General features: G+C 48.0%; 1 protein-coding gene across 25 annotated transcripts in view; it reads left to right on the top strand.

The window, feature by feature from the left end:
* map2 (microtubule-associated protein 2) overlaps window positions 1-27,500 on the top strand; it is an 83,522-nt gene that overhangs the window by 41,488 nt on the left and 14,534 nt on the right. For 11 of the 25 annotated variants that reach the window (XM_042066878.1, XM_042066888.1, XM_042066885.1 and 8 more), the window contains 9 exons: window positions 6,964-7,186; window positions 13,753-13,857; window positions 16,095-16,169; window positions 17,901-18,116; window positions 20,062-20,400; window positions 21,574-24,312; window positions 24,671-24,877; window positions 25,667-25,804; window positions 26,920-26,978. In XM_042066878.1, the coding sequence (XP_041922812.1) occupies window positions 6,997-7,186; window positions 13,753-13,857; window positions 16,095-16,169; window positions 17,901-18,116; window positions 20,062-20,400; window positions 21,574-24,312; window positions 24,671-24,877; window positions 25,667-25,804; window positions 26,920-26,978 (4,068 nt within the window). In that variant the 5' untranslated portion in view covers window positions 6,964-6,996. The remainder of the gene's footprint in view (window positions 1-6,963; window positions 7,187-13,752; window positions 13,858-16,094; window positions 16,170-17,900; window positions 18,117-20,061; window positions 20,401-21,573; window positions 24,313-24,670; window positions 24,878-25,666; window positions 25,805-26,919; window positions 26,979-27,500) is intronic. The other 14 variants (XM_042066900.1, XM_042066901.1, XM_042066880.1 and 11 more) reach the window with 10 other exon arrangements.

Genomic DNA, 27,500 nt, shown 5'->3' with positions numbered 1-27,500 from the left:
GGGAAGAGATAGAGATAGAGCAAGAGAGAGAGAGAGAGGGAAAGAGATAGAGCAAGACAGAGAGAGAGAGGGAAAGAGATAGAGCAAGAGAGAGAGAGAGAGAGAGGTGGTTGGAGGTTGGGGGGGGGGGGGGGTGAGCTCTGCAATGCAGCAGCCTCTCTCCACTCTTAGTCTGTGAGGGCAGCTATGGAGGAGGAGGAGGAGGAGGAAGAAAGGAGAGGAAGAATAGAGGGAGGAGTGAGGAAGGAAGAAGAGGAGGAAGTGCCAGTGGTGTCACATGTACATTCTCTGTGCTTTGCCATCATCTTCCTGTGCACGGTCACACAGCCCATCACATGTTATAGTCTTTAAAGACATACAAAGGCCCTCGGAGAATCATTTGTGAAATGGGTGCAATGTTATCACTGAGAATGTTAATAGTTTTGCATGGTGCCTGATTTCAATTCACCAACAAATGCACAGCTGAGAGAGTTTTGAAAACAGCAAAAGAGCGATAGTCCTGGACTGTCCTTGAGTGTCCTTTGAAGAGAGTCTGAATGAGTGGGCAGTCACAGTCACCCATTCATCTGGGGGAATAGGACTTGTCAGCACATCACAAACACCCAGCTCTAGAAGACCCACGGGTGGGCTGTTTTTTTTGGGGGTGGTGGGTAAGACGAGTGGAGGTGAAAACCCAGAGCCAGCGCCAATCTCCAGCTCCCTACATTAAACAGTGCCAGGCAGATTTGTGCTGATTTCGGTCGACAGCCTTTGAAATTCCGGGAGAAAAAGAGCGGAAGCAGCTCTCCTGTCAGCCACAGCATCTCATCCCAGTGAGAAAAAAAAAGAAGGTCAGTGCTGTCACTTCCATCTGCAGCGGAGGCTCGCACTAACACACCACCCGGCCCCTCCACCAATCACAGGCAGGCCGGGAGAAGGGGACATTGACTTATCTGTATCAGTGTGGTGAGACGAGAGGGACGATGTTGTCGTCCTCTGACAGACGTAACCGGGGCTGCTGATGAGCTCTGAGTCTGGAGTCCTCCTCCCACATTTGATATGGGCTCACTCTCTGTACTCACTTATCCACAAATGCAGTTTCACCACCTCTGCTCCGTGTGCAATTGGCTTAAATCAAATTGTCAGATTCAAAGTGTGAATGGTGAGTGCATTATAGTAACTACTTTGTATCTGATCTGATGTGGTAGCTGTGTCTAGTTTATGGCTGTCATCCTAAATCATATAGATTTAAACAACAAGAGCTGTTGGCTCTGACTTTGACTGATGTGTCTATCCTTTCAGGCCATCTCAAGTAAACTGAGTGTCTGAGGTCACTGAGTAAATAAATAAAGCCAAAGGCCCTGTCCTGTGAGAACAGAGTGGCCAGCCTTGTCCTGAATGTCCTAAAAGGCCAGGACTAACAGAGCCCTCACGGGTTCGTACGTGGCCTCCCGACCTTTCATCACTTCTGCCCGTCAGCCCCACCCACACTCCCCTCTTCTCTGTGCTCTGATTGGTCATTTCTTCTTCGGAGGAACCTGGAGGCAGGTTGGCATCTTGGGGGATTTTTTTTTTTTGGCTCCCATAATGCACCACACACACTGAGATTCTGGCCAGCACTCGGGGAGGCGTGATGATCAACCCAGTTTCTGAGGGTGTACTTTCTTTTCCAGGGAAGGGGGGAGTGTGTGTGTGTGTGTGTGTGTGTGTGTGTGTATGTATGTGAGTGGACTAATGTCTCTCTTTCTGTGTGTGTGTGTGTGTGTGTGGGTGTGTGTGTGAGTGGACTGATGTGTGTGTGTCTGTGTGTCTCTGTTTGTGTGTGCATATGTGAGTGGACTGAAGTGTGTATGGGGGGGGGGTGCTGCTGAAGGCCCCTGAAGGTCCCATCCCGGTGATGGAGCTCCCCCCATGCAGAAGGCTCAGACAGGCCCCCCTCTCCCCTGCAGTGTCATGGTACGGGAGGCTAATAGGAGGAGACAGCCTGTCATTTGCACATGCTTGTGGCCCTGTCCTTACACTGGCTTCTGCTCTGGCTGAGCTAATGGAACCGAAAGTAATTTTGCCCATCCACAGAGGAGGCAGAATAACAATAGAAAAAAAAGCACACACATCGTCCAGACACAGGGGCTTAAAAAAAACTTTTCTATTCTTTCTGGCATAATGGCCCTTTTGTTGAGTGTCTGAGGTAGATTTGGAAGGAAGGGGATGTTTTGCTGTTCAGTTTGTTGTCTAGCACTGGATACTTGTTGGAGCGTGACTTGCTAATTCTAGAGGAGAGTTGGAGAGTGTTAATATGGGGTGCGTGTGACGTGGCTGACGTCTGAGTAGAGTGTAGGCGGGAGGACAGGAGGAGAGAGGAGGAGCGGAGAGGACAGGAGAGGAGAGGAGAGGAGAGGAGAGCGCTCTCTTGAAAGGCCCCCACCGCTGTCATCCGCCATCTCCTCTCAGACCCACGCCTTGCTTCGGATGGGGGAGAAGGTTGCCATGCCAACAAGGCCTCTCTTATCACTGAAGTTGTCTACTTCTCAGAGCAGTGCCATCCTTAAATGGGCGTGTATGAGTGGTGGCAGTTGTGTTCGCTCTCTTTTTGAAACTGATAGCATCTCATTCCAAAGCCTCTTAGTGTTTCTATTTGTGGTATTTTCTTTTGTCTGGCACAGACATTAACGTTTATGTCCATCACTTTCCACCCTTCGATGGGGTCGACTCCCGTGGGACTGCGCTTGTGCCCAGTCCTGGTGGCCCCTGCAGCCAGGCTTTGACACATCCGCTCTGGAGATGGACAGAGTCAGCAGTCAGGCGGCCCTTAACGTTGGCTCCACGCCCAGGTGTAAGGCAACCCTCTCCAGCCCCAGACACAACACACACACACACGCACACACACACACACACACACACACACACACACACACACACACTCACACACACACACACACACACACACACACACACACACACACATTCAACTCCCCATTCAACCTTCACCTGCCTCTGCCAATGGACTGGAGTTCAACAGAGGCCCACCAGGGGGTGTAGTTTGGCCAGATGGGTCCCTCTCTCTCTCTCTCCCCCTCGGCTGGTCACAGCACGCCTCGTCAGCTCGGCGGGCGCTCGGCTTGGCTCCGGGACTATCCCGCTCTGCAAGGCTGTGCTCCTGGTGCTCAGCGCCCGGCGGCCAGCCCTGTGTGTATGTTTGTGGTCAGGCCTGGAGGTCTGCCTCAGAGATGCTGAATGTGACCTTGATGGCAGACTTCAGCTGCTGGCGCCTAGAGGGGTAGAACAGGGGAGAGACAGAGGGAGGAGAGAGAGAGAGAGAAAGAGAAAGAAAGAGGGAGAGAGAGAGAGAGAGGGGAGAGAAAGAGAGCGAGAGAGAGAGAGATAGGTCCTATTTTACAGCTTGTCTAATAACAGGAGTGGATATATTAGGGCAAGCCTTCTTAGGGAGCGGCTGGTCAGGGCCTCTTATAAATAAACAGAGGCTTGATTCCCAGGTTGAGATTTATCGGTGCACTGCGGTGAGAGGCTGTTTCTTTACGACCCTGAAGGGACACGGGGAGACACTGCAGCAGAATAGGGCCCTTTGTGTGGGAGACGTCTTACAAATGATGATTCCAGGAACGGCCGCGTGCACTTAGGGCCTCGTCACTGATCTGAGGACAGATTTTATGAAGGGTGATTAATACACATGTATTTAGTGTGCTGCACAAAGTGAATATGAGGGTGGATATAAATGATAGGCTGGTAATTTGTTCTCCTGACTCCTTGTTCTCCAGCTCCCTCCCCACTGACAGGCACACCACACACACCACCCTCCTCATGCCACTGCTACTGCCACTTGGGTGCTTGAATGCTGTTGTGACTCAGAGTCGCCATCTTAGGCTGTTCGCTATTGAATTGTCTCTTCTCTGTGTGTGTGTGTGTGTGTGTGTGTGTGTGTGTGTGTGTGTGTGTGTGTGTGTGTGTGTGTGTGTGTGTATGCATGCTATACGAAAATCCTTTGGCACAAAGACAATGATGAATCAGTGTAATCAAGTCCATTGAGCACTTTATGTAACACCCTCTACTTCCGTCATTGCTGGAATGCTCTTTTTTAGGTGAAGGACATGCTGAGCTGTATAAGGCAGTCAAACTCTGAAGCCGGCATGCACCAAGGCTTTTCTGGTTGCTAACTTCAATTTCTCTCTCCATCTCTCCCTATCCCACCTTGCCTTTTTTTTCTTTAAAAAATCCTCCTCATAACTTCATTCCCAGACAATCTTCTAGTATAAATATCATAGCTTAATAAGCCTCTTTTATTGATGCCCAAGCATAACTGCTGTGTATACTGCACCGATCGATCAGGAAGGCGATGCTGTTAAATAGGATTGATCACTTTCACTTCAAACACTTCAGAAGGAAATGGTGCCTTGGCAAACACCAAATGAATTCATAATGAAGGCCTTATTTGCCTGTTTGTTTGCCATGAGGGCCTGAGTTAGGAATGGAAATCTAGTGTCCAGCATTGGTCCCACCCCAATTTTTGAATGTTAAAATGTTAAAAGTTGCAATTGGTGAATAAACTCTTTTGAGAGGTGGATAAACTCTATTTCTGAAATTTCAGAGGTGGGTAAACTGTGTTTACTTGCATTTAACCTCCACTACAACCCTGTGTGTGTGTGTGTGTGTGTGTGTGTGTGTGTGTGTGTGTGTGTGTGTGTGTGTGTGTGGTGGGGAAAACGTTCAGGCAGAAATGACTTTGGGGGGTTTTGGATGTGTCTCAGTGAAGTGGCACCATCCTGATCAAAGAGAAATCTGAGCACAGGGGAGCCTCTCCATCTGCAGCAGTGAAAAACGATTTGATCTCCGCTCACAGCCATGCTTGTCTCCGTCTAGTGCACACACACACACACGACCTCGCCCTACATCCCTCAGAGAGACAGAGTGAGAGAGAGAGAGAGGGAGTGGGAGATAGAGAGAGAGAGGGAGTGGGAGATAGAGAAAAATAAAGGAAGATGGAGAGCGAAGGAAAGTAATTAAGATATCGCCCGCGTCTCTAATGGCGGCTGTGGCAGGAGCGTGTGGCTTCAGTGAGCCTGTGAGAGGCCACACCAGCCTTCCAGACGCTCTGCCCAGCGACGGAGGACAAACGAGATGTACGGGCTTTTCTTTCCTTTTCTCTTTTGTTCTCTTCTCATCTTATGCATGCCAGCACTCCAAAAGGCCATTCCATTAATGTGCTCCCCCCCTCCCCCCCTCCCTTACCCCCACCCTGTCTCTTCAACTCCCCTCTTCTCTCTTCTCTTCTCTCTTCACTCCTGTCCTTTATTCTTTTTCTTCTCTCCTCTGCTGTGCCCTGTCTCTATCCTTGACCTAAGTCTGCTTCCCTGTCCTCTCTTCTCTACTCTTATCTTCTCTTCTCTTCTCTACTGAATTCCCCCTCTCCCACCTTCTCATATCCTCCTCTTAACTCATCTTGTCTCCTGCACTCTTTTCTCTTGGACTCTCCTCTTTTTTCTCTCCTCTAATTTCCTTCCCTCTCCTCTCCTGCTGAAAGCTCCCTCTGTCATTGGCAGAGAATATTTATTGCAGGTGCTTAAGTTTGTCCCTCATGACTCTCCGTCTCTGCATCAGACTAAGAGTCCGTATCAAGGAGACGGAGCCTCTCTGTTACTGTCAGCTCAGCTTGTGAGGGTGGCTTCATGAGTAAACGCAGAGTACGGCAGCATTTCTCTGTGTGTTTCACATGATGAAATACTTGCTCCCTAAAGTCAGTTTGTTATGGATCGAAAGAGCGTTTAATCAAAGTGCACAAATGCGTATATGTCAGCACGGACTCTGAAGAGCAAATGCTTTAGGAGAAGCTGTTGACGGTACAGAGGGAGCATACTGGAGCTCTCTATCATACTGTGGAGGCCTGTGTGCCTGTGCTGGCCGTGCTGGCCGTGTTCCATGCGGGAGGCTCTTTGGCTCTGTGTGTGCAGCCTGCACTTCAGTTCAGCTCACTGGCTCTGATGCACAGGCTCTCACCAGAGAGAGATCGATAGGGAAAGGATGCAGGGGGCTGTGGAGCTATTCCACTCCTCACAAAGATGGACACACTCGATGCCCTCATTGCACTTAACTTCCCCTCTCTTTCTTTCTCTCTCTCTCTTTCTCCCTGTTCCACTCTCACTTAGTCACACACACACACACACACACACACACACACACACACACACACACACACACACACTCATCCACACTTGCACACACAGCGAAGCTGACATGTGAGAGGTGTGAGTGCTTGTGGTGAATATAAATGATAAGCGCTGTCATCCCCTCTCAGTATCTCCACTTAGGCCATTTCATTCTGGGTGTGTGCAGCTCCCACAGCTGGGTGTGTCTGATCAAGCCTCATCATGTGACCCCATTAAGGCCCCTCGCACCTCTCAAGGCCTCTCAGGCTGCTGCCGGCTGATTGCATTAGCCTCAATCTCATTTGCACATGTCTGTTAGCTAACTCAGGGGTTCCCAAACTTTTCCACGACAAGGCCTTTTCCACTAGGTTTTGGCCAAGGACCCCCTTGATGTTTTATTAATTAAACCCATTGACAATACTACGGCAAATGTAAAAATACATTAAGCTAATCTAATAATTATTTTAGCCACAACCACATCGCAATGGAGCATACAGTGTGTAAAAATTTTATTTGGGGCTTTCTGCTATATGAGAGCCATCACTCTACTATTATTCCCAGTCATTATCATGGGAAATATGTTCAGATATGCGTTACATTATTATAATGGCATTGTATAACAACCCTCATAGTATATTTTAAATGTTTCAAATGTATTTATTTCTTGCTTTTATTTTTCCCTCCAACTTGCTGAGGCCCCCCTGGCACCCCCTTCGCGGCCCCCCAGGGGGCCCTGGCCCCCACTTGGAAAACCACTGCGCTAACTGACCAGGACCTTCTTCTTCTCTTTCTCTCTCTCTCTCTCTGTCTCTCTCTCTCTCTCCAGCAGTAAGGAGTGACCCCTTCCCCTCTGGTCCCAATGGCAGACGGTCGGCAACCCGATGACAGCGCCCCACAGTGGGCTTCCCCAGGAGGGGCCCAGGGCCCCCCGGCCTCTGCTGCTCACGGGGAGAACGGCTTCTCCCCCTCCTACCGGGCGTGCCAGCCCGGAGGTCCCAAGGAGAACGGCTTCAACGGCGACCTGTCCTCTGGACATGCAGTCACGGCAGGTGAGCCAGTCTAACCCCTGCGCCTGGAATGTCAGTGCTGCAACGCTGCAGTTACTGCATGGAGCAAAACGCTCCACTGTTATGATTTTAAACTGTCCTTTTAGGGGGGGATGTGTATAGCATATGGCATAACAGTGTCATAAAAGGAGTAGAAATGATAATTTCCAAGTTTGGTATGCTTTTTAAAAGTGAATGCTTATTAGCATGCTGTGTGGCCTGACAATATAGAAAAAAGCCCATGAATGTAATGCAGGAGGTGTGGTTGCTGCACAATGTGTGAAATTCAATGTTATGTAATGGAAGCAGTTCTTTATGTAGTGGCCCGTAGATAACCCCTTTAACTCATATGCTGTACCTGCATTACGGAGCCTGTGCTCTGCTAAGCTATGCCTGTAGCTCATAGCTCATTTTCATTAAAACAGGTCAGAGGTCAGCTCACAATGATGCCACTGTGACACATTGACAAACTGCGTGCTGCTGGAACTGCAGACATGTGGAGGGGTGAACAGCGGAGGTTTCAGCGCAGATCCATAAAAGCTGCGCTGCGTTCCCTCGATGCTCGCGGTTCGCCTCTCCGTAATGAACCAATATGATGGATCATCCGCAAGGAAGCATTCATACTGCTGCTGTGCACAGCCAGTTTGTCTTAATGCATTGCCATGCACTGGTGAGGGGCTCCATTAGCCTGAGAATAAATGAAGGAGAAGCTCTGATTGTCCCTGTTTGCCCTGGCCGCGTGCCCATCGCATCATATTCCATACAGCGGTGCACTTATAAAATGGGATTAGGCCTGTGGCACTTTTTGTTAGTTAGTCACAGAGTTGAATGGGCCCTTGGGGGTCCTGTCAGGCCTCAAAAGACAGGCGTCGCTGGTGCTGCTGCCCAGGGGAAGCTGGCTAATGTGGCTACCCTGCCAAAATGAGACGGGGCTCACTCGTGAGCACGGGTGGGAGAGGGAGGTGGCGCGTTCCTTTCATGTCACCAAAAAATAGCGAGGTGAAGGCAAAAAGATTGCAGGATGTTGAACAAAAAGTGCGGCGGGAAGAAAAAAGGGAAGAAGGAAATTGTAGGGGAGATGCTGCCATGGCAACGAGGGCCGAGAGGATGTAAGTGCTGAGCGCTGGCTGGCTTTTGTGCTCTCGGGGAAGTGGTGGTGGAGGAGGAGGTGGCAGGATACACACCCTTAATTGCTTTGGTGGTAATGATGGTGTATGAAGTAGTGCTGAGATGTACGCCCACACAGCAGGAGTCAACACGACACATATGCACACACACACACACACACACAAACACACACACGTGTGTGTGTAAGCACTCCACTTAATGTGCACAAACTAAGTGATTAACAGACAAACACAAGCTTACATGCAGACATACATGTTTTCTGTGTTGTCTTTGTGACTTGATTTGATCTGACAGACAGACTAAACAAATACACACACACACACACACACACACACACACGCTCCTGTGCAAAACCTATTCATAAATAGTGCTTACTAAGGCCTTTATCCCTCCCTACCTCCTAGTTAATGCTGGCAGAATGGTGCAATATCCACTGCCTAATAGAGTAAACCACAAGGGAGGAAAAACAAACATCCAAAAAGAGTGTTTCACACACACCAGCTCGTGTCTAGTCCTCCCAGCTAAGGCTCCCAGTAGACCACAGTGCTTTTAATTACCAACCCCTGCAATTAGAGTTAACTAGTCCAAGAGTTTTTTTTTTTTTTCATGGCTGGAGATAGATGTGAAGGATTCTCTGGTTCCAAAGGATTGTTTTGTTGTGGACCATCAGCCTGGGGTGGTTGAGCGAATTGTTCCTGTCGGAATTATGCTGTGGAAGAGAGAACGGACAGATCAGCTCTTCAGAAGAGGGATGGAAAGATGAGTGGAAGGACGGATGTTGGGATGAGAGAACAACAGCTCACTGATGACATGGGTGGGGGTGGTTTGGGGGAACAGAACGCAGCGTGTCCTGTCAGGGTCTTCCCTTCATCTTCATCCCGTCCCTCCTCTTCCTCACTCCTCTCAGCTGGCTCCTGCAGAGCCTGTGCCTGTGCAGCTGTGTGAGGGCGTGATGGCTCAGTAACGAGGCTCGCCTAGCAGCAGGGAGCCCACACTGGCCCAGGCTCAGCACACACATCTCCACTGGATACGCCTGGTCACTACCCCCACCACAAGCCTGCCCGCTGCCACACTCCCTCATGGCTTTATCAAAATGTATGGAGGCCTTTCCATGGGGAGTCTCTGCCCAGATCTACACTGTCCATCTACATCTGGTCAGTTGTAGCTATTGTTAATGACCCAATGAGTGACAGACATCAGCAAGGGAGTCTGGACCCTTATTATAATCTAAACAGAGTTTCCATTTCTACATTACAATTATTTCCTAGTCTAACTGGTACTTTGCTTAGTCATTGTGGTCCACCTTTCCTTTTTTGGGAAAGGCAGTATATTAATGTCACTTGACTTCTAGCAATTTCTGCCTCGCGTGTAACTCATCGCAGCTCTCCCTTGTCAGGCACATAAATACTTAATACGGCGCGGAGCGGAGCGGAGCAGCCCAGCCAGGCAGAAAGCAGTGCAGCATGAGCTGGTGGCAGTGAGTGATGTTCCTGGAGCACACGGTGGCAGCTAATGCCTCTAATGTTGTTCTGTGGTGAGAAGTGCGGCTCATTCCCAGGCTCCGCTCGTTAACGTCGGCTCTTCCAGGAGCCGTCGCCTTCAAAATAAAAAAGCAAAAAAAGCAAAAGGAGAATCCCAGCCCATTCCTCTCATTCATAACCCCATGAATAATTCATAGACTTGTGTGCTATGAGGTCTCATATCGCGTCGGGAGCTCTCGAGACACTTGGGGAACGCTGAGCCGTATCACCGTCAGCTCAGTGGTTTTTTTTTACCGTGTGCGCCACGCTTCTCTCAGAGGGGTCCCAAGGCGACCGGGTTCTTGACCTGGCGGTGGCAGCGGAAATCTCCCTGGCTTTTCTGGCAGTGTGAAGCTGTGATTTCTGAGGGCAGGACCCTTGGCAGGGGAGGGTCGGTGTTGGGGTTTAGGGGGTTGGCCTGGGCACTCCAGATGCCTGAGAGCCATTCAAGCAAGAAATTGGCTTTCCTGATGTTGCTTTATATGAGGAGAAAGAGATAAGTGTGGGAGGGGGATTAAAAAGGGGGAATAAAGAAGTTGAGGAGGAGAGGAGGAGAGGAGGAGGGGTGGAGGGGAGTGGCGGGTTGCGACAGCTGCTCTAGAGGGTTACGGTGACGAATGCAGATGGGGCTGGACTGGTGAACAACCTCCACTGGGTCGGAGACAATGTCAGAATATTAAAGTGTTTTTCCCCGTACAGCAGAGTCACTGGATCCTCAGGATGTTTTCAGCTGTCGTCATTGCCCTCCACACACACACACACACACACACATGCACACACACACACACACACACACACACACACACACACACACACACACACACACACACCTGTGATATGGGCACATGGCTTTGCACTTAAATAAGGAAAGCACACACCTGGATTAGTTGCTGTGTGTGTGAGAGAGAGCTGTAAGTTAAGCCTAGAAGAGTTTGTGAAGTCTGTGACGTAAAAGTGGGCGAGCCAGCAGACATTTGAGTGACAGGACTAATTGCGTAGCATAGCCCTGTATAGCTGGTTTAAAGCTTGCGCTTGCTCTTGTAGCTTTAAGCATGGTAAGCCTCCATCCCAAAGCCTCTGTGCAGTGCCTGTACAGCATGCTGGGAGCCCTTTGAAATGGGGCTGAGGTGGCGTGTTGCTGTGGCAACAGCTCGGCACTTCATGGCAAAAGGAGTTTTGGCACAGGGCTCCTGTCGACCAGCTCCCCTCCTCTTCATAGCAACCAGCAACCTGTCTCCTCCTTTTTCACACACACACACACATACACACACACAGACACACACACACAAACACAGACACACTCATACAGACAGACACTTAGACACCCACCCTGTTGTACACAATTGCCTCCGGCAGACAAACAACCAGACACGACTTTTGGGCAGTGCGGATCGGCAGTCGTTTTCCTCAGCTGGCACCTTTGTGCCCAGAGATATTTCAGCGATGTCATGTCGGTCTGTTGAGACACACTTCACAGGGTAGCTGGCTGACCGCCACATGCTCTTCAGCATCCCCATCTCCTGGGAGAGTGGACTGGTGAGGTAAGCTGCATGGTTTTTAGGGACAAAGCCTGTCCACTCAGTTGACCACCATGTAGCCTGTGGTGACTCAGGTAACCACCATGTATCTGTTAGGTGACTGTGAAGGTTGTCTTTGTAAGCAGTCGTACTTTGTTGTTGATGTTATAACTGCACAGTTACAGAAATGAGAAATGGATCTTGAAATGAAACTGTTAAGTTGACATTGTTGGGAGTGAGAAGACTCAGAATGTTATGCTTAAGTGACCTTGTTAGTCTGTGACGTCTGTATGCATGAGCAGAGTGAGTGGAGGAGGGTGCGCTGATGTTTTGAGGACGTGAGTCGTTTGCCTGTCTGAAAGCGGCGTCTTTTTAGCAGGCGAGGCATGGCTCATCCTGGGCTGTAGAAAGGAGGAAGGGGGGGGGGGTGGTTGGGTTGCTCAGCATTGGGGCGACACTCTGTTCTGTCCGCTAGAGACAAAAGACATTGACAAACAGTTTGGCCCTTCCAGACATGGCCCTTCCAGAGTGATATAATGGAGTTGTCGGAGGAAGTCACAGAGACACATCCATGCTGCCAAGAGGACAAAGAGGACGAGCGTTGAGCCTCGCTCTACTAGCGGTGTTTCTCTAGCTGCTTACTCTATCCTCTGCTGGGAGTAATATGAGACAAAATTGTTGTGGCTAAATTGTGGAGTGTTCTTCTGGTACCTTCCATGTCCTCCACTCAGAGCTTTAGGTCAGACACTTTTAAAGAGCAGCCCTGAATAGCCTAGTGTGCTAGCAGAGGGCTGGATGAATCAATATGAAATCTGACAGAGGGAATGGATGGCTCTAATTTAGCGGTACCTTAAAGCTGGAACACCTCAGACCCTCACAGTATGGGAAGTGCTTTATTGTATAATGCGCTCATCCCTGGTGGCCAGAGAGAGATGAGGTGGCGGAAGTGTGCAGCGAGTCGTGCACTGCGGGAGACTGCAGAGACCCTCCTCCCCATCTGGATGAGGAGGTCAAGTCAGGTTTGGTGTGATTTGGGGTGTGAGTGTTCCAGCAGAATGCCCCTTTCCTGTGTGTGTGTGTTAGTGTGTGTGTGTGTGTGTGTGTGTGTGTGTGTGGTCATGCATGCGTGTGCATGTGTAAATGTGTGTGTGGGTGTACACCAAGTGGGTGGAAGCTGCTGTGCCTGAGAGAGCCTGAAAGCACAATAACAAGAGAGCCACATGACTAATCCTTGTCAAATGGCACACACGCACACCACTGAGTAGGAGGAAACTGCTCCACCACTCTCCAGCCATCACGGCTCTCTTTCTGTGAGCCACTGGCACAGGTGTGGAGCGAACACACACACACACACACACACACACACACACACACACACACACACACACACACACACACACACACACACTAACAGCACAAACACACACACGCACGTCTTTCTCCTCTCCTGTCCTTACCCATGCGTGATGTCCTCTCTCATCAAGTGACTGTGTGGATGTTACATCACATGAACTGAAGACATCAGATCCGAATAAAACCCTTATGACCTTCACCTTATCCCTGACCACATCAGTCAGCACAGTGGCACTATCTTTAGCAGTACAGCAGGGATTTTGAGAGCTGCTCTGATACTACATGTCTGATTACAGTAACTTGAAAACTCTGGTACATAAGATGTAGGATCCTGGTACTAACATTCATTGAGAGTAGGTAGCATATTGAAAGCTATTGTTGAGGCTGAAGTTTCATGATTTTTATTTGGTTATTGTTGATGTTGATGTAATGTGCTCTCTATTCTCACCTTCAGAATTCCACACTGCTTATTACCTCTAGTTAAGAAATGGTTCATGGTAACCAAAAATATTAGCAAACTTCTGTGCAAGGTTTTATATTTTCTCAAATTTGCTGTAAAGTTTTTTTCCCCCAAAGCCATTTCTGAAAACTGACTCCAGTTAACGGTTGCGGGTAATTGCACTCTGAGATCCACTCAGAGTAATAGAGCTTATTTTTATACTTAACAAGGAAGGTTTAGAGGTGAACCTCAATTAACTGAAGTGGTATTGGTCTCCCTGGTGTTTTAGCTGTCACCCTGTTCAGATGTCATTTCCATGATGACTATATCTGTTCCTAAAGTACAGATCTATTAATGTCTTTTCTGATTTAACATTGAGGCAAAGATTTTGAATAACAGTTAAATATTTAATTACAGTAAAAAGTTTAAAATAGACTTTGATAAGACATCTGAAAAATGGGATTTGTCAGTATATTGTGTGCTAATGAATCATCCTTGAATGTAGGTTTTTAGGGAAGAAGTGTTAATGTAGGTGTGTGTGTGTGTGTGTGTGTGTGTGTGTGTGTGTGTGTGTGTGTGTGTGTGTGTGTGTGTGTGTGTGTGTGTTTACAGAACAAGTGTCAGCACGGATTGTGCAGGAGGTGACAGCTGAGGCGGTGGCAGTGCTGAAGGGAGAGCAGGAGCTTCATCCAGGCAGTGCCGTCAGGATTCCCTCAGGTAGGTCCACCGCACCGCACCGCACCGCACCGCACCCCTGTCCCTGTGTAACAGGCCCTTTAGCTGCGCTGCCAAATCTGCCTTGCCTCAGGTCCATCACTCTCTTGACCTTTACACTGGATTTATTAAATAGTTGTGTTGTCTGAAACATTATGTTTATGTTTAGACTGTGCTAGCCTGTCTCATTGAGAAGTGGTGGCGCTAGCCAGGCTGAGACTGTGCTAGCCTGTCTCATTGAGAAGTGGTGGCGCTAGCCAGGCTAAGACTGTGCTAGCCTGTCTCATTGAGAAGTGGTGGCGCTAGCCAGGCTAAGACTGTGCTTGACATGCAGTGCAACATGTGTGAAGCTGTAATAGACACAAGTATTGCATAACCTGCAAAGGTTTTGTGTGTTTTTCACTGTGTGTGTGTGTGTGCGTGTGCGTGTGCGTGTATGTGTGTGTGTGTGTTTGTGTGTGTGTGTGTGTGTGTGCGTGTGCGTGTGTGTGTATGTGTGTGTGTGTGTGTGTGTGTGTGCGTGTGTATGCCTATGAGGTGTTAATGTTGTTGAATCGCCCAATTACTAAGATCACTTGCGTGCATCTGTAGGCCTACTGTATGTTCTTTATAGCCTGAGCACCAATGAGGTTTTTAAAAGCACTGAAGCTGACCAATGATTACCTGCAGAGAACAATCTGGCTAATTTGCTTTCATAGATTTACATATCTTCTTGTAGAAAATACTTTTATCCAAAGTCTTGGAAGAGTTGGGTCTTTAAGAGCCTCTTAAACATAGAGAGAGACACCTGGCTCTGGTAACACTTAGTAAGTCGTTCCACCATCGGGGCACTACAAGGGAAAATAGTCTGAATTGCCGTGTGTAGGGGCGACAGTTTCAGATGATGTTTCTTGGAGAAACCTTGCAGCCGACGGGTAACAGAAAACATCACATACTAAACCGTGTGTCCTGATACTTTGATAGAGTATGATGTGCAGGGGGTGGACGTGTGGAGGATGCTGCAGGCTCAGAGGGTCGGGCTCACCCCCTCCTCCGTGTCTGGGCACGAGCGCTGCGGCTGCAGAGGGCTCTTCTCTTCTCTTCTCTTCTCTTCTCTTCTCTTCTCTTCTCTTCTCTTCTCTTCTTTTCTCTGCTCTTACTGAGATCCGCTCTGACAGCTGCCGGCTCCCTGCACCTCTCCCCAGCCCCAGCCCCATGCCCTATGCCCAGCCCCATGCCCTATGCCCAGCCCCATGCTCTATGCCCAGCCCCATGCTCTATGCCCAGCCCCAGCCCCATGCCCTATGCCCAGCCCGATGCTCTATGCCCAGCCCCAGCCCCATGCCCTATGCCCAGCCCCATGCTCTATGCCCAGCCCCAGCCCCATGCCCTATGCCCAGCCCCATGCTCTATGCTCTATGCCCAGCCCCATGCCCTATGCTCTATGCCCAGCCCCATGCCCTATGCTCTATGCCCAGCCCCATGCCCTATGCCGAGCCCCATGCTCCCCCCACTGATCCCATGTGCTGACATCATCAGAAAGACGCCACTCTGTTAGCCCTCTTTCTCCTTGGTCAGCCATTGGGTTGTGTGATGGATTGTGTGTGTGTGTGAGTGTGTGTGCCTAGATTGTGGCTGCATGCCACTGTGCCATGTTGTTTACGCTTCAGCTAAAATTATGAGTTTCAAGTTATTTTCTCCTCTTGACTTCCCACTTCTTTATTGCTTGTTAGAGTGGTTGTTTGGTGGTCATGTCTCTGCGTCATGTTTTCAAACAGGGCTTCCATTTCAAGTGTAAGCACAGTAAATATATGTTTATATGCAGCAAACATTCAATGAATGCCAACTGTCAGAAAGCCCTCAATTTATAATATGGAGATACGGGCTTATTGTGGATTTAAATGACACATAACCAAGTTTTTAGCTGAAATGGAACAGAATGCCCCCCCTGTTGAGAATTGACTCAGCAAAAGAAAGAGGAGAACTCACTTTTTTGTGCTCATCCTCTTGATGTTCAGTAGTACTGTCAGAGCCGCTCAAAGGATTAGGCGCAGCAAAGCCTTCACCAGCAGAATCACGGCTCCCAGCTTATTCTGCTCTAAACTCAGCACACGGAAGAAAAAAAGCAGCCCCCACCCCCTTCCCTCCACCCCAACTATAACCCCAACTCACCCCACCCCTGTTGATCTGAAGCTGCTTTTTTTAACTTTCCTCCAACACTCTCTCCTTTTCTCTCTCGTCGGTTCTTCTCGGCCCTGAAGTTGAGGACTCTGCCAACCTCCCTCCGTCTCCTCCGCCCTCACCTGCTGCGGAGCACTTTGGACCCCTGGAGCCAGGTAGGGCCTGTGGTCAGTCCGCTGGACACAGAGAGATGGTGTGCGAGAGCGTGTGAGAATGAAAACCACTCGGTGTGAGTGTGTCTTGCTATACAAAATGGTGTCCCGTACGAGATGTGTGTGTTTTTTTTTTCTCTCTCTCCCCCTCTCCCCCCGATGGGGAGGCCTCACAGTGTACTCATGTCCTACAGTCCTGACATCTTGTGCTCTCCTTCTGGAAGAAGGGCTCTGCCCCGCGGTCCAAAAACTCAGAGGAGAACATATTTGGTGCTTCCATGTTGACCAAGAGGTCACTTTGGCCTCTGCCTGAGAGCAGACAAGAGAGACGTGCTCTGAAGAATCTGTTCATATTTTTTCCCCCTTTTTGTTCACATTCAAAGATGCGGTCTCCTCCTTCTCCTTCTTGCCATCTTCCACCAAGTACAAGACATGGTCTCATCCTCATCTTTTGACTATTAGAGGTTACCCCCACCCAAACCCTGTGTATTGCCCACGAAACAAGACCATACCCACCCAAACCCAACCTCCCGCCACCCAACCCTGATCAAACCAAAGAGTTGCAGTATGAATGCTGGACATGGTGTATATGCATGAGATCTTAACACCTTCTCTTCATGTATTGCTCCAAACACCTGTCCATTTGAGACAAGCCACTTACTAGTATGTGTGTCTCCTTGGACCAGTGACACAAAGACAGTGGTTGAGATGGGCAGGTGTTTGGAATACCCATTCATGATTTTTCTCATTCCCTCTTTTGGTTTCTTCTCCAAAGCCCTGAAATAGCCTGTTGACTGCCCTTTGGACTATTTTTTGGTTTCCCTCTTCTTTGTCCTCTTGTCTTAAGTTATGCATGTTCTGTGGTAGTAGCTGTTCATGTTTTTCTTGTTGTGGGCCTGTGCTTGTGTCTTCGTTTGTTTGTTTAAGTTGGCCTGTCTGTCTTCAGTCTCCTGCAGACCTTTTGACCCCCAGAAACTTCTTGTGGGAAGGAAAGCCATGCTTTGACTGCAGCTCAGAAATTAACAGTTTTCATGGTAGTGAAACAGTACACAAAACAGAACTGAAATCCTCAAAAAAAAAAAGATACTTACCCAAGGTTCTTAATCAATTCTGGATTTTCCAGTGATTACATAAGACTAGGGTGAGAGTCTAGAGTTATTCACTTCACTTAGTCACATATTCCTATAGAGCACATAGAATTACAGTGGCACACACACACACACACACACACACACACACACACACACACACACACACACACACACACACACTCTAACACACACACACACACACACACACACACACACACACACACACACACACACACACACTCAAACACACAGTCTACAATCATTAATGTGTCTCCATAGAGTTTCATCTGTAGTCTTTGCAGTTCCACAGAGATTGAATGCACTGAGCATGGTCCTCTACCATCCCCTGTAGCACCTTTGTGTTTCTGGTCACTGTCCTGTGTGTCTTTGTGTCGTTTTCTCTTAATCTCTGTCACTTTGTCTCTCCCTCTTTCTCCTGAACTCTTTTCTAATCCCTCCTACCATTTCCTCATCATTCCTAAAAAACTACATTTCCCAACTTCCCCCAGCCCTGCTCACACCATCCCTTTTTCTTCTTCACCTTTCTCCCTTTTTGCTCCTCTCCTTTCCCTCTCACTGTATCTCTCCTTCCTCCTCCGTGTCCAGATTTCCTTGCAGTTCTTTTCCTTGTGTCTGTTTGTAGATGTAGGGGATGAGGAGGAGGCTGGGCCTCTCCGACGCTTCCAAAATTCTCGCGAGAGGTGCAAGTTCCTCGCCCCCTCCATCTCTGTGTCTGTGCCTGAGGATGACCCCTACCACTCCGACGAGGAGTACTATGAGCACCCTTTGTTCAGCCCTGAGTGGACGCGGTCTGGCTCTCGCCCCTCAGGGCAGGCCGCCGCATTTAGACAGATCGAAGGTGAACCACGCATGGTTCCTCTCCGCCATTCTTACCTTCTTTTGTTTTTACCTCTTCACTCCTCCTCTCCTCCTCTTTTTTTCCTTTGCCCTCGCTCCAATCCCCCTGTTCTCTTCTCTCTTTCGTTTTTCTTCACCACCTTGGTCCTTGGCCCCTGTGTCTGTTGCGTTGTGTGATGTTTCAAATCGGTGACGTCTGCGATTCGTTTTTTTTGGTTTATGTTCTTCCTCCTCTCTGTTATATCCAAGTCATTTGGTCCCTAGTAAATCGTTTTTTGAGCCTCAGATATCCATCAACTCAAAACACATCAGAGCTACACTATTCTATACAGACAAGAATTTAGCTACTAATTTAGTCTGGTCTGTGCACTTGTGTTTCCAATTCTATTCATGGTATAATTTATGTTCATAATATACCTTTTCAAATTAGCACAAAAAAAACGATATACGTGCGGTCCAAATGACTTCTGGCATCAGCGGTTGTGGTTGTGCATGCTCATTGCGTGCCCATTTTGATACCTCCTCTGTTTGTCATGACTGTGGCCAGTCTGTCCATGTCTGTGTGTGCGTCCCTCTGTATGTGTGTCCCTCATCCTAGTGAAGGCTCCGCCCTTGTCCATCCTGCCCCTGCCCCTGCGGCCCGCCTGCTGATGTACACGCGCTGTAGATCACAGGACAGCTTTCAGCTCTCTCATTCATGGCATACATACACACACACACACACACACACACACATGCACACTCTCTCTCTCTCTCACACACACACACATACTCACACAGACGTGCTGTTTGAAATGATTACAGCAACATCCCTGAAAAGAACCCAATTCTGACATTCTCTTTTGTCAGTTTTCTCTTGTTAAGGCTCAGACCCTGCCTGTCACTGCTCCCCATTCCCCCCCCCCCCCACCCCCCCCCGGGGTCTCTTTATGCCCCCCACTGTGCCACCCTGCTGACCCGGCTGCACACACTCACTCAGTCCCCCGGCATCCGTCACGGAGGCACTACCCTCTTCTAAGCTGGATTTACGAGTTTACACCTCGACGTCCAGCTGACAGCTCGGGCACTAAAGCGTCCCAGCCAGCGGTAGTGTCCTGCTGCTGGATCAGACATCATCAAATGTCAGACTCAGGGATGTCACACGGCTTTGCTTATTAGCACTTTTATAGTTGTGTGCAGTCACGCACAGATACAGTCACACACAGCCACAGGCAACCAGTGTGGTTATTATAAAATATACTGCCCCCGATGGGAGGTAAACTAACTAAATGTACTGAGGATTTGCCTCTCTCTCTGTCAGGATGATGCAGTGCTGAAGATTTTGGTTTATAATTCATGGGGCAGCTATTCATTTTCTCATGCAGTTAATGGAAGATTGCCAATCCAGATACATCTGATTAGGCTGCAGGCCTTGCCGCAGCACAGATTGTTGGCCGTTTCCCAAGTCTAAATATGACTGTTTATGACCTGGAATGTCTCTTGTGTGGACCAAGTCCCCTGGCTGCACGAGGTTACACATGGTTGCATAAGCTATATACTGTAACATACACTTGATTATGCAAAGCTTTTATTTTGAAATTGTATACTCAACCTGAGAGCCATAAAAATAGTTGTAAGGTGCTGTGTGTGTCTCTGTATACCACTAATGTAAACATGACAGAGGTAAGAAAAAAAAGAAAAAAAAAGAGTTATAGCAGCGGGGCCAATTAACGTGTCACTCAACTCTCACTGCATGATTAACAGTCTTCCACATTTCAACAGCAACTGGGTCAGAGGCAAACCTCATTCAGACATTTTGTTTTCTGTTAGTGTTGTGCGTTTGTAAAGATTTCTTTTATAGGCATTCACGTCAACTGAGCTGAAAGTGTTCCTATTATCCCTATCCATGTAGCCCAAGTCTGTGTTGTCTGTAGTCGTGATGTCTCCCCTTTCCCCCCCTCTTTAAGAAGAAGAGACCGTAGAGGCTCTTACAACTGCCGAGGAGGAGGAGGAGGAGATGGAGGATTTGGAGGAGTTGGAGTTGGGAATGGAGGAGGAGGAGGAGGAGGATACTGCAGCAGCAGCAGCAACAGCAGCAGCTTTTGAGGAGCCAGAGGAGCAGTGGAGTGGGGAGGAACCTGAGCAGGGACCCCAAGCCGAGCTCCTAGAGCAGGCCGAGGTCATAGGCGAAGCCCAGGCTGAGCCCAGCCTGCAGGCCGTGACTGAGGCGGAGGCAGTTAGTGCCGCCCCGGAAGAATCAAACGGGAGAAGCGATGAGTCAGGGTGGGAGGAGAGGCCCGAGGAAGGTGTGTCCTCCCCGCTATTAGCCTGCATGTTTTCTCCCCGTCCGACCCAAATCCAGCAGTTTAGCTCTAATATAAGTGAATGTGGACGAATGCTGCAAACGTTGCAAACATTGCAAATGCTGCAAAGATTGCAAAACAAGTCTCTGCTGAAGCTGCAAGGCAACACAGGCTTGCTGGTGATTTGCTTCCGTGGCAACAGCTTTTCCTGTTATTTTCTCATACTCTCTTTCCTTTACTCTCCTTGTTTCATTATCTGTTCCTAATCGCTATTTCTAATGCAGCTGTCAAGTATGCTGGCTATGCTGCAGTCTTACTGTTCTCTCTATCTCTCTTGATGCTTACACTGCCAGGCTGACTTTCCCTCATTAGTTGTATTCCATCGCTATGTATCATTTTGCCAGCTACATTGCCACTGTGTTTGACAGAGCATGTGTGTCATTTTAATGTATATGAGTCAGAGGTGTCTCTGATCTGTTGATGGATTATGTTTTGTCAAAGGATCACCGTATTATTTATTTCTCATTTTCTTTTGCACTCCTGTTGTCATTTATTTTTCATTTTGTATTCTGTAACAGTGTTTTCCATGTTCTTGACACTCATATCAGTGTTAATAGTCAAACAGTTTTCATGAATATGATTATGTAAATGCTGCTGCTAAAGTGTAACATCAGTTCAACTCGGAACATCAATCAATAAATATTTGACTATTTTTTATCCATGTAATATTACATACCTTCTCCACCATAGATGCAAGAAAACAATTCAGCACACCATAATTAGCCAGATAATATATCTATTGCTGACTTCAAAGATTGTAATATAAGGCCCTTTGGTCTGTTTTAGAGGTCCCTCAGTTTAAAAATCCCATTCTACCTCTGATAGATGTGAGTACCATACCAAGATCACTGTCTCGGCATCTCCATCCATTGGATCTCATTCATCCAACATTGTGGTTCTGCATGTTGGGTCCCGTCACAACCATGACATTGTCCCATTCGTCTCTCAGTGGGTATGTCCTATTTCGTCTCATCTGCAATGCTGTACATTTCGCTGAGAGATTGGCTTTGCATTCAACAGTCAGACGCCTTTGCCTGTCTGTTAGCTTTGTTGGCCTGGCAGACGTACAAAAACAAAGCTAACTAATTGAGTGTCACACAACAAAGACTACTTCAGATTTACTTTCAGCCTTGAAGATGGATGCAGATAAACCTGGCCACGAGAGGACCGCTCCCGCTGGCGTGGACTTCACCGAACTCGAGAGACAGCTGGAGAATGTTCAAGCAGCTTCTTCAAATGGCCAGAGTCATGTGAAAGAAACACCAAAGGTCTCCACCCAGCTACCTGACAGTCTGTCTGAACAGAAGAGTGTGACAAAACAGCTCTCGGCCGAAATGTCTGAACCAGCCTCTTTGAAGTCTTCAACACATAAAGAGAAGACAGACGACGAGGAGTTGCGGGCCTTCGGCGGGAAGCACATAGGGGCCACAGTGAGTGTCCAATCTTCAGAGATGTCTTTGAAAAAGAGTCCTGAAGTAAAGGTAAAGGAGGAGAAGCCCAGCGAACCCGTGAAAGACAAGTCTGGCATGTCTGCTTACTTTGAAACCACAGCCTTGAAGGAGGATGAAGCTCGAGTGCTGGGAGAGGGCTACTATGAGCTGAGCACTGCAGGGGATGAGAAAAAGAGCCCAGCAGCTCCGTCAGCACCTGAGATCAGCTATACCAATCTTGCGCAAGACAAATCCGTGGAGGACAGCAAAAAGAGCTCCTCAGAGGAGCAAGCAACCCTTCCACCCCTTGATAGAAGGGATGATTGCCGCCTGTCACCTGGAAAGTTGGCTTTGGACCAAAGAAGCTACTCTCTTAACATCCCTATTGGAGGAATGGACCAAGGACGTCCCAGGAACTTCTCACCATTGGCTACAGATATACTGTCATTTACCAGTGGAAGCCTTGATGAGTCAGCTGACTACCTTCCAGTCACAACCCCGTCTGTGGAGAATCTCCCGGCCTTCCCCCCTGTAGGTGTGGAGGTGTCGGCCTCTCCCACCACGCCTCCCTCACCCCCCCAGGCTACTGGCTCTAGTGCGAAGACAAGCCCTCAGACAGGGTCCCCAGAGTCACCCTTCGCTGCTAAGTACCAGTACAAGAATGGCACAGTAATGGCTCCTGACCTTCCAGAAATGCTGGACCTGGCAGGCACCCGCTCAAGGCTGATGTCTGAGAACACTGACCCAGATATCATGAGAAGGAAGTCCGTACCTGCGGATGTGTCAGCCCATGTAAGCGAGTCCTTTGCCCATTTGATTCTGGGTGACCAAGGTCAGAAGGCAGCCAGAAGTGAAAGTCAATTAGAGGAACTGGGATACTGTGTCTTCAGTGAGTACTCTGGGCCTATGCCCTCTCCAGCTGATGTCCACAGCCCTATGGACTCACCACCACAGATTTTCACCACAATGCCATCTGAAGAGAAGGAAGTCGAGAAGGAGAAGGAAGAGAAGGAAGAGAAGGAATGCTCTTCTGCACCAGACAAAACGGATGGGACACGTGACTCGGCTCTGCCTTCCATAGATGAAGCTGTAAAGATGGACAAATCAGTTGTCTCAGCTGAAAAAGACAGCTTAGATACAAAGGACAGTAAAGGGATGGATGAGGATGCCAAGACTGCTGAGGTGAAGGACCAGGCTGCTCCCCAAGAGGACAAAACACAGCCAGACAAGCCAGTTGAAACTCTTGTGACACCAAAGGTGATGGTCACCCTGGACGAGCCAAAGCCTAATGAAGAGGGGAATATTTTAGAGACAGACGCTGAATTTGCTGTCTACGAGAGACAAATTCGCAAGCTGGAGATGGAGGACAGACCACTGAGTGTGGAAGAGGAGCGCGAGCTGCAGGAGTTGAGGGAGAAGGTGAAGAACAAACCAGACCTGGTGCACCAGGAAGCTTATGAGGAGGTTGATGCTGAAGATGTCTACCAGCTAACTGGAGTAGCAAAAGACAGAATCGCCAGACCCATCAGGCCATCTCCAGCATCCTCCGTCGAGAGCACCACTGAAGAAGAGAAGGGGAGTGCTGGACCAGAGAAACACAAGCAGCCTGAAGGTGGTGAGGCTCCTGTGGCAGAGGCCAAGAAGGTGTCTGCACCAGAGCCAGCGGAGAAGGTCACAAAAGAGGAAAAAACACTCACCCCAGAACCAAAACAGGAAGTTCCAAAAGCCACAGAAAAGACAGTCTCTGAGGTCAAAGCTCAATCTGTTGTTCCAGCACCTGCAGAATCTGCTCTGGACTCAACTAAAGTGGCAGTAGTGGCAGAGAAAAAGCAGGAGGAGGTTGAGCTGGGAGAGGAGGTTGAAGTGGCAGAAGAGCCTCAGGAGTTTATGCAGGAGGCCAAGCCAGAGAAGCCGGTAGAAGTAGAAAATACATCTCCAGAGCTGCCTGAGAAGGTTGAGCAAGGCAAAGACAAACAGGAGGAAGATGGAGAGGCACTCGAAGGGGCTGGGGCACTGGCAGAAAAAGCTGTGGAACCTCGAGCTGCCATTGAGTCTATAGTGACCGTCGAGGATGATTTCATCACGGTGGTCCAGACCATCGATGAGGGTGAGGAGCCAGTGCACAGTGTCCGCTTCTCGGCCCCTCCCCAGGAGGAACCCCCCCAGGCTGCACAGAGGCTTCAGGAGGCCGAAGAAGAAGATGAGGAGGGAGATTCATTGGAGATGGCGCAGGAGGTGGAGATGGAGGCGCCCAGCCTGGAGGAGGTACCAGATGTTCCAGAGGCAGCTGAGACCCCGGTGCTTCCCGCAAAGGAACCAGAGGTGGTGACAGAGTCCGAGGTGCCAACCGAGAGCTATGATGACTACAAAGATGAGACAACCATGGATGACTCCATCTTAGACAGCTCCTGGGTGGACACCCAAGGTGTGAATGCCATTTACTCTTATTCATTTTGAAACTGTTGGAGGGAAATGATCATATTAGTTATTTCTAATTAAGCTAAAATAGGTTTAATCAACAGCATGTATTAAAAAATGGAATAATATAGTATTTTTAGGATTTGCATAATAAGTGCATCATGTACTGATCACATGATGGAATCCTAAACAAACACTGTAAAATGTATAATTTCATGGGTCAGAAATGTTGTTTTTCAGGACCTTAACCGTGGCATGGTTGAAACTGTAGATAGATAGATAGATAGATAGATAGATACTTTATTGATCCCCAGGGGAAATTCAAGATGTATTCCATACACTGTAGCTACTCTTTTCCCACTCAGCAGATGATGACAAAAGCATGGCCACAGAGAGAATCGAGCCTCCTCCCAAAATGCGAAGCCCACTCAAGAAACCAGCAGTGGAGAAGCCGGCTAAGCAAAAGACCAAGCAGGGCGGCCGGGTAAAGGGGCGCGTCTCCACTCCGGAGCGCAAACCTGTGCGCAAAGAGCCGCTGCCCATCCCAAGGGAAGACACCAGGAAGAAAAAAGGTTTTTGCCACACACATGGCTGCCTGCTGCTTCTGTCTGTGCTGTGTGCTGTTTTCTTTCTGGCTGGGTCCTGCTATTTCTACAGCCTGAATGTGTGTTCAACAAAGTAGAGTTTGTTTTTGTCAAATGTCTTCAGTTTCCTTGATTTCTTTCCACAAATATGGACCCAATGCCAACACTGTACTATCCAGTGTCAACGTTTAACTTGTTGTATAACATGCAGTCTCACACATAGTGAAAGATTACATCATTACTGTACATTTGAAACGACATGAAGAAACACAGTTTCCTTAAATTACAGCTGACAATTGGTAATAAACACGTACAAAACACACATTGTAACTGTCACTCCAAATACCTTTTGTTCTACTGAGACCACATGTTTTATTACAAGTTTTAAATCAACACTGGAAATTATGGAAAAGAGGCACTCACCAGATACAGTATGTACATAGATATTTACTGTACATAGTGAAGGTTGCATGTTCTGTTGTGGTTGTAATTGGTGTTGTGTCAATGTGAAATGCTGTACATGTTTGATGGCACTATTGGTGAACCAGCCTAGATCAGTTATTATAAGAAGCTGACTCATTATCTTTCAGTATTTTGGTCTGTATTTTGGTCTGTCAAAGTGCTAAATTCGTACTAGGATTTTTTGTCACTTTGTTGTGGTGGGTGCCTCTGTTATCCTCTGTTATGCTTGTAATCCTGCTGTCCCTCTCCTCTCCTCTTCTCTCCTCTCCTCTCCTCTCCTCTCCTCTCCCTTGACTCTGTATCTCCCTTTTTTAGCTATCATTAAGAAGGCTGAGTTCCCCAAAAAATCTGAAATTCAGACACGCTCTCCCTCCCGCAAGAGTGCTTTAAAACCCGCTGTCAGACACCCTAGACCTGCCCAACACTACGCCTGTGTTAAACGGAGACCCACAGGTGAAAATGGGCATGTAGACAGCTTGCAATGTGGCTGGCAAACATGGACATACCATCTGCAATCCATTAGGATGATGTTGCATTTTTTTTTTTTCTATGTTTTCTATATTTTCAATACTTTACAACTGCGCACATGTTTAGGTTGGGTCATGATTTTATTTGAGCTACAGTACAGTGTATATTTTATTTCATCAGTGGCCAATGTGTTTTTATTTGTTTGAGGATTTTTTACAATCTTGTGTTTTCACCTGCATTTATTTATGGCGCACACATTCACACAGTTGTGTCCTTATTTCCACAACACTTGTTTTTGTTTCCTTTTGCCTGTATTCACTAGTTGATTTGGTGGCCTTGGCTTTTTTTCATGCCCATTCTTCTTTCTAACGACTTTCTCATTCTATTCCGCTTTTACATCAACAACATTGCTCTTCTATTTCTGCCACTACTTTTGGCTCTTGTGTTTGGCTTCTTACACTGTTTTCCTCTGATGTTTACCTTAAGAGCAACAGATTGACTTCTGTCACTACAGCATCTAATGCAACACAACACGTCCCCATAGCTAAGTCATTGCAGTGGTTGCCTGGTAACTGGTGGTTTGTGTGAGTTCCACAAACACAGAGCTGCTGCCTCATCAAACGACTGTTCTATTCAAGGCTTTCTGGGATCTGTATATCTGACTTGGTGGTAGATTTCCAGTAAATTGCTGCATTGCCCCAAATAGACGTTATGTTACTTAGGGGCTTCTTATGTAATGTGGCCATATTTTAGATTCTATATTATTCCTTGCCAAGGATCTTCAAAGCATGACTTCTTAACTGAATGTTGCACTATGTGCAATTTAAGCTGTCTGTAACTCAAGATTAAATTCCCTGTTCAAAGTGCAGAGCATGCACAACATGAGTACAGAATCATTAGAACAATTATTTTTTTGTCAGATCTTTTAGTTAAATTTGTAGGTGTCACATGTATAGGCCTACAGTATATTAAAACAAAGAATCACAAACTTGCTCGAAAACAACTGATTCACTTAATATTTTTAAGTGGTCTACACTGGATTATAGCTTGGTTTCTTTAACCCCATGCTTAATGTTCTTGGTGTATTTCTATGTCCTCAGTCTCAGCAGATGGACGCCAGCCCATCAGCGTGGCCAGACACTCACGGGACAGGACCTCTGTAAGTCAGCATCAGCGGCCTGCAGTCCAGCTGTGCCTCTGCTCTTCCTCTGTTCAGCCTGCTGTCAGGCGTCTTTGCCAGCGCCGTCTCTCTCTTTAAATGCATAGACACCTGTGTATCCACAGCTCAACTGTGGCAGAACAATCCAAGCAGGGAGGGAAGAAAAGACCCACTGAAAGCATCAAGGTTTTTGGAGAAGGTTTACTTACCAACAGGAGTGTAGGTTAGTCAGTCAGCAACAGAGACAGGTTGGGAATGGAATACTGCCCCTCTCGTGGCACAGAGGTTCTGCGCCTGCACCTTCCTCTCTGATCTAGAACCGTACCATTCTCCATCACTATTAACCCTCATTCATGTAGGGGAGTTCCCTTTGAAAATCATGTGTGCTCATGACCACTGGTCACTCAGGAGCCGTTCTGGTCCATTTGACCGGTCGTGCGTGGATGCTTTGCTGGGACTCATCAGGACTAATAGAGAAGACCCACAGCATACCTACACAATGAGTTATGCTGTGACATTTAG

Source organism: Alosa sapidissima, chromosome 2 (assembly GCF_018492685.1).
Source record: "Alosa sapidissima isolate fAloSap1 chromosome 2, fAloSap1.pri, whole genome shotgun sequence".
NCBI lineage: Eukaryota > Metazoa > Chordata > Actinopteri > Clupeiformes > Clupeidae > Alosa > Alosa sapidissima.
This window is presented reverse-complemented; position numbering and strand designations above follow the sequence as displayed.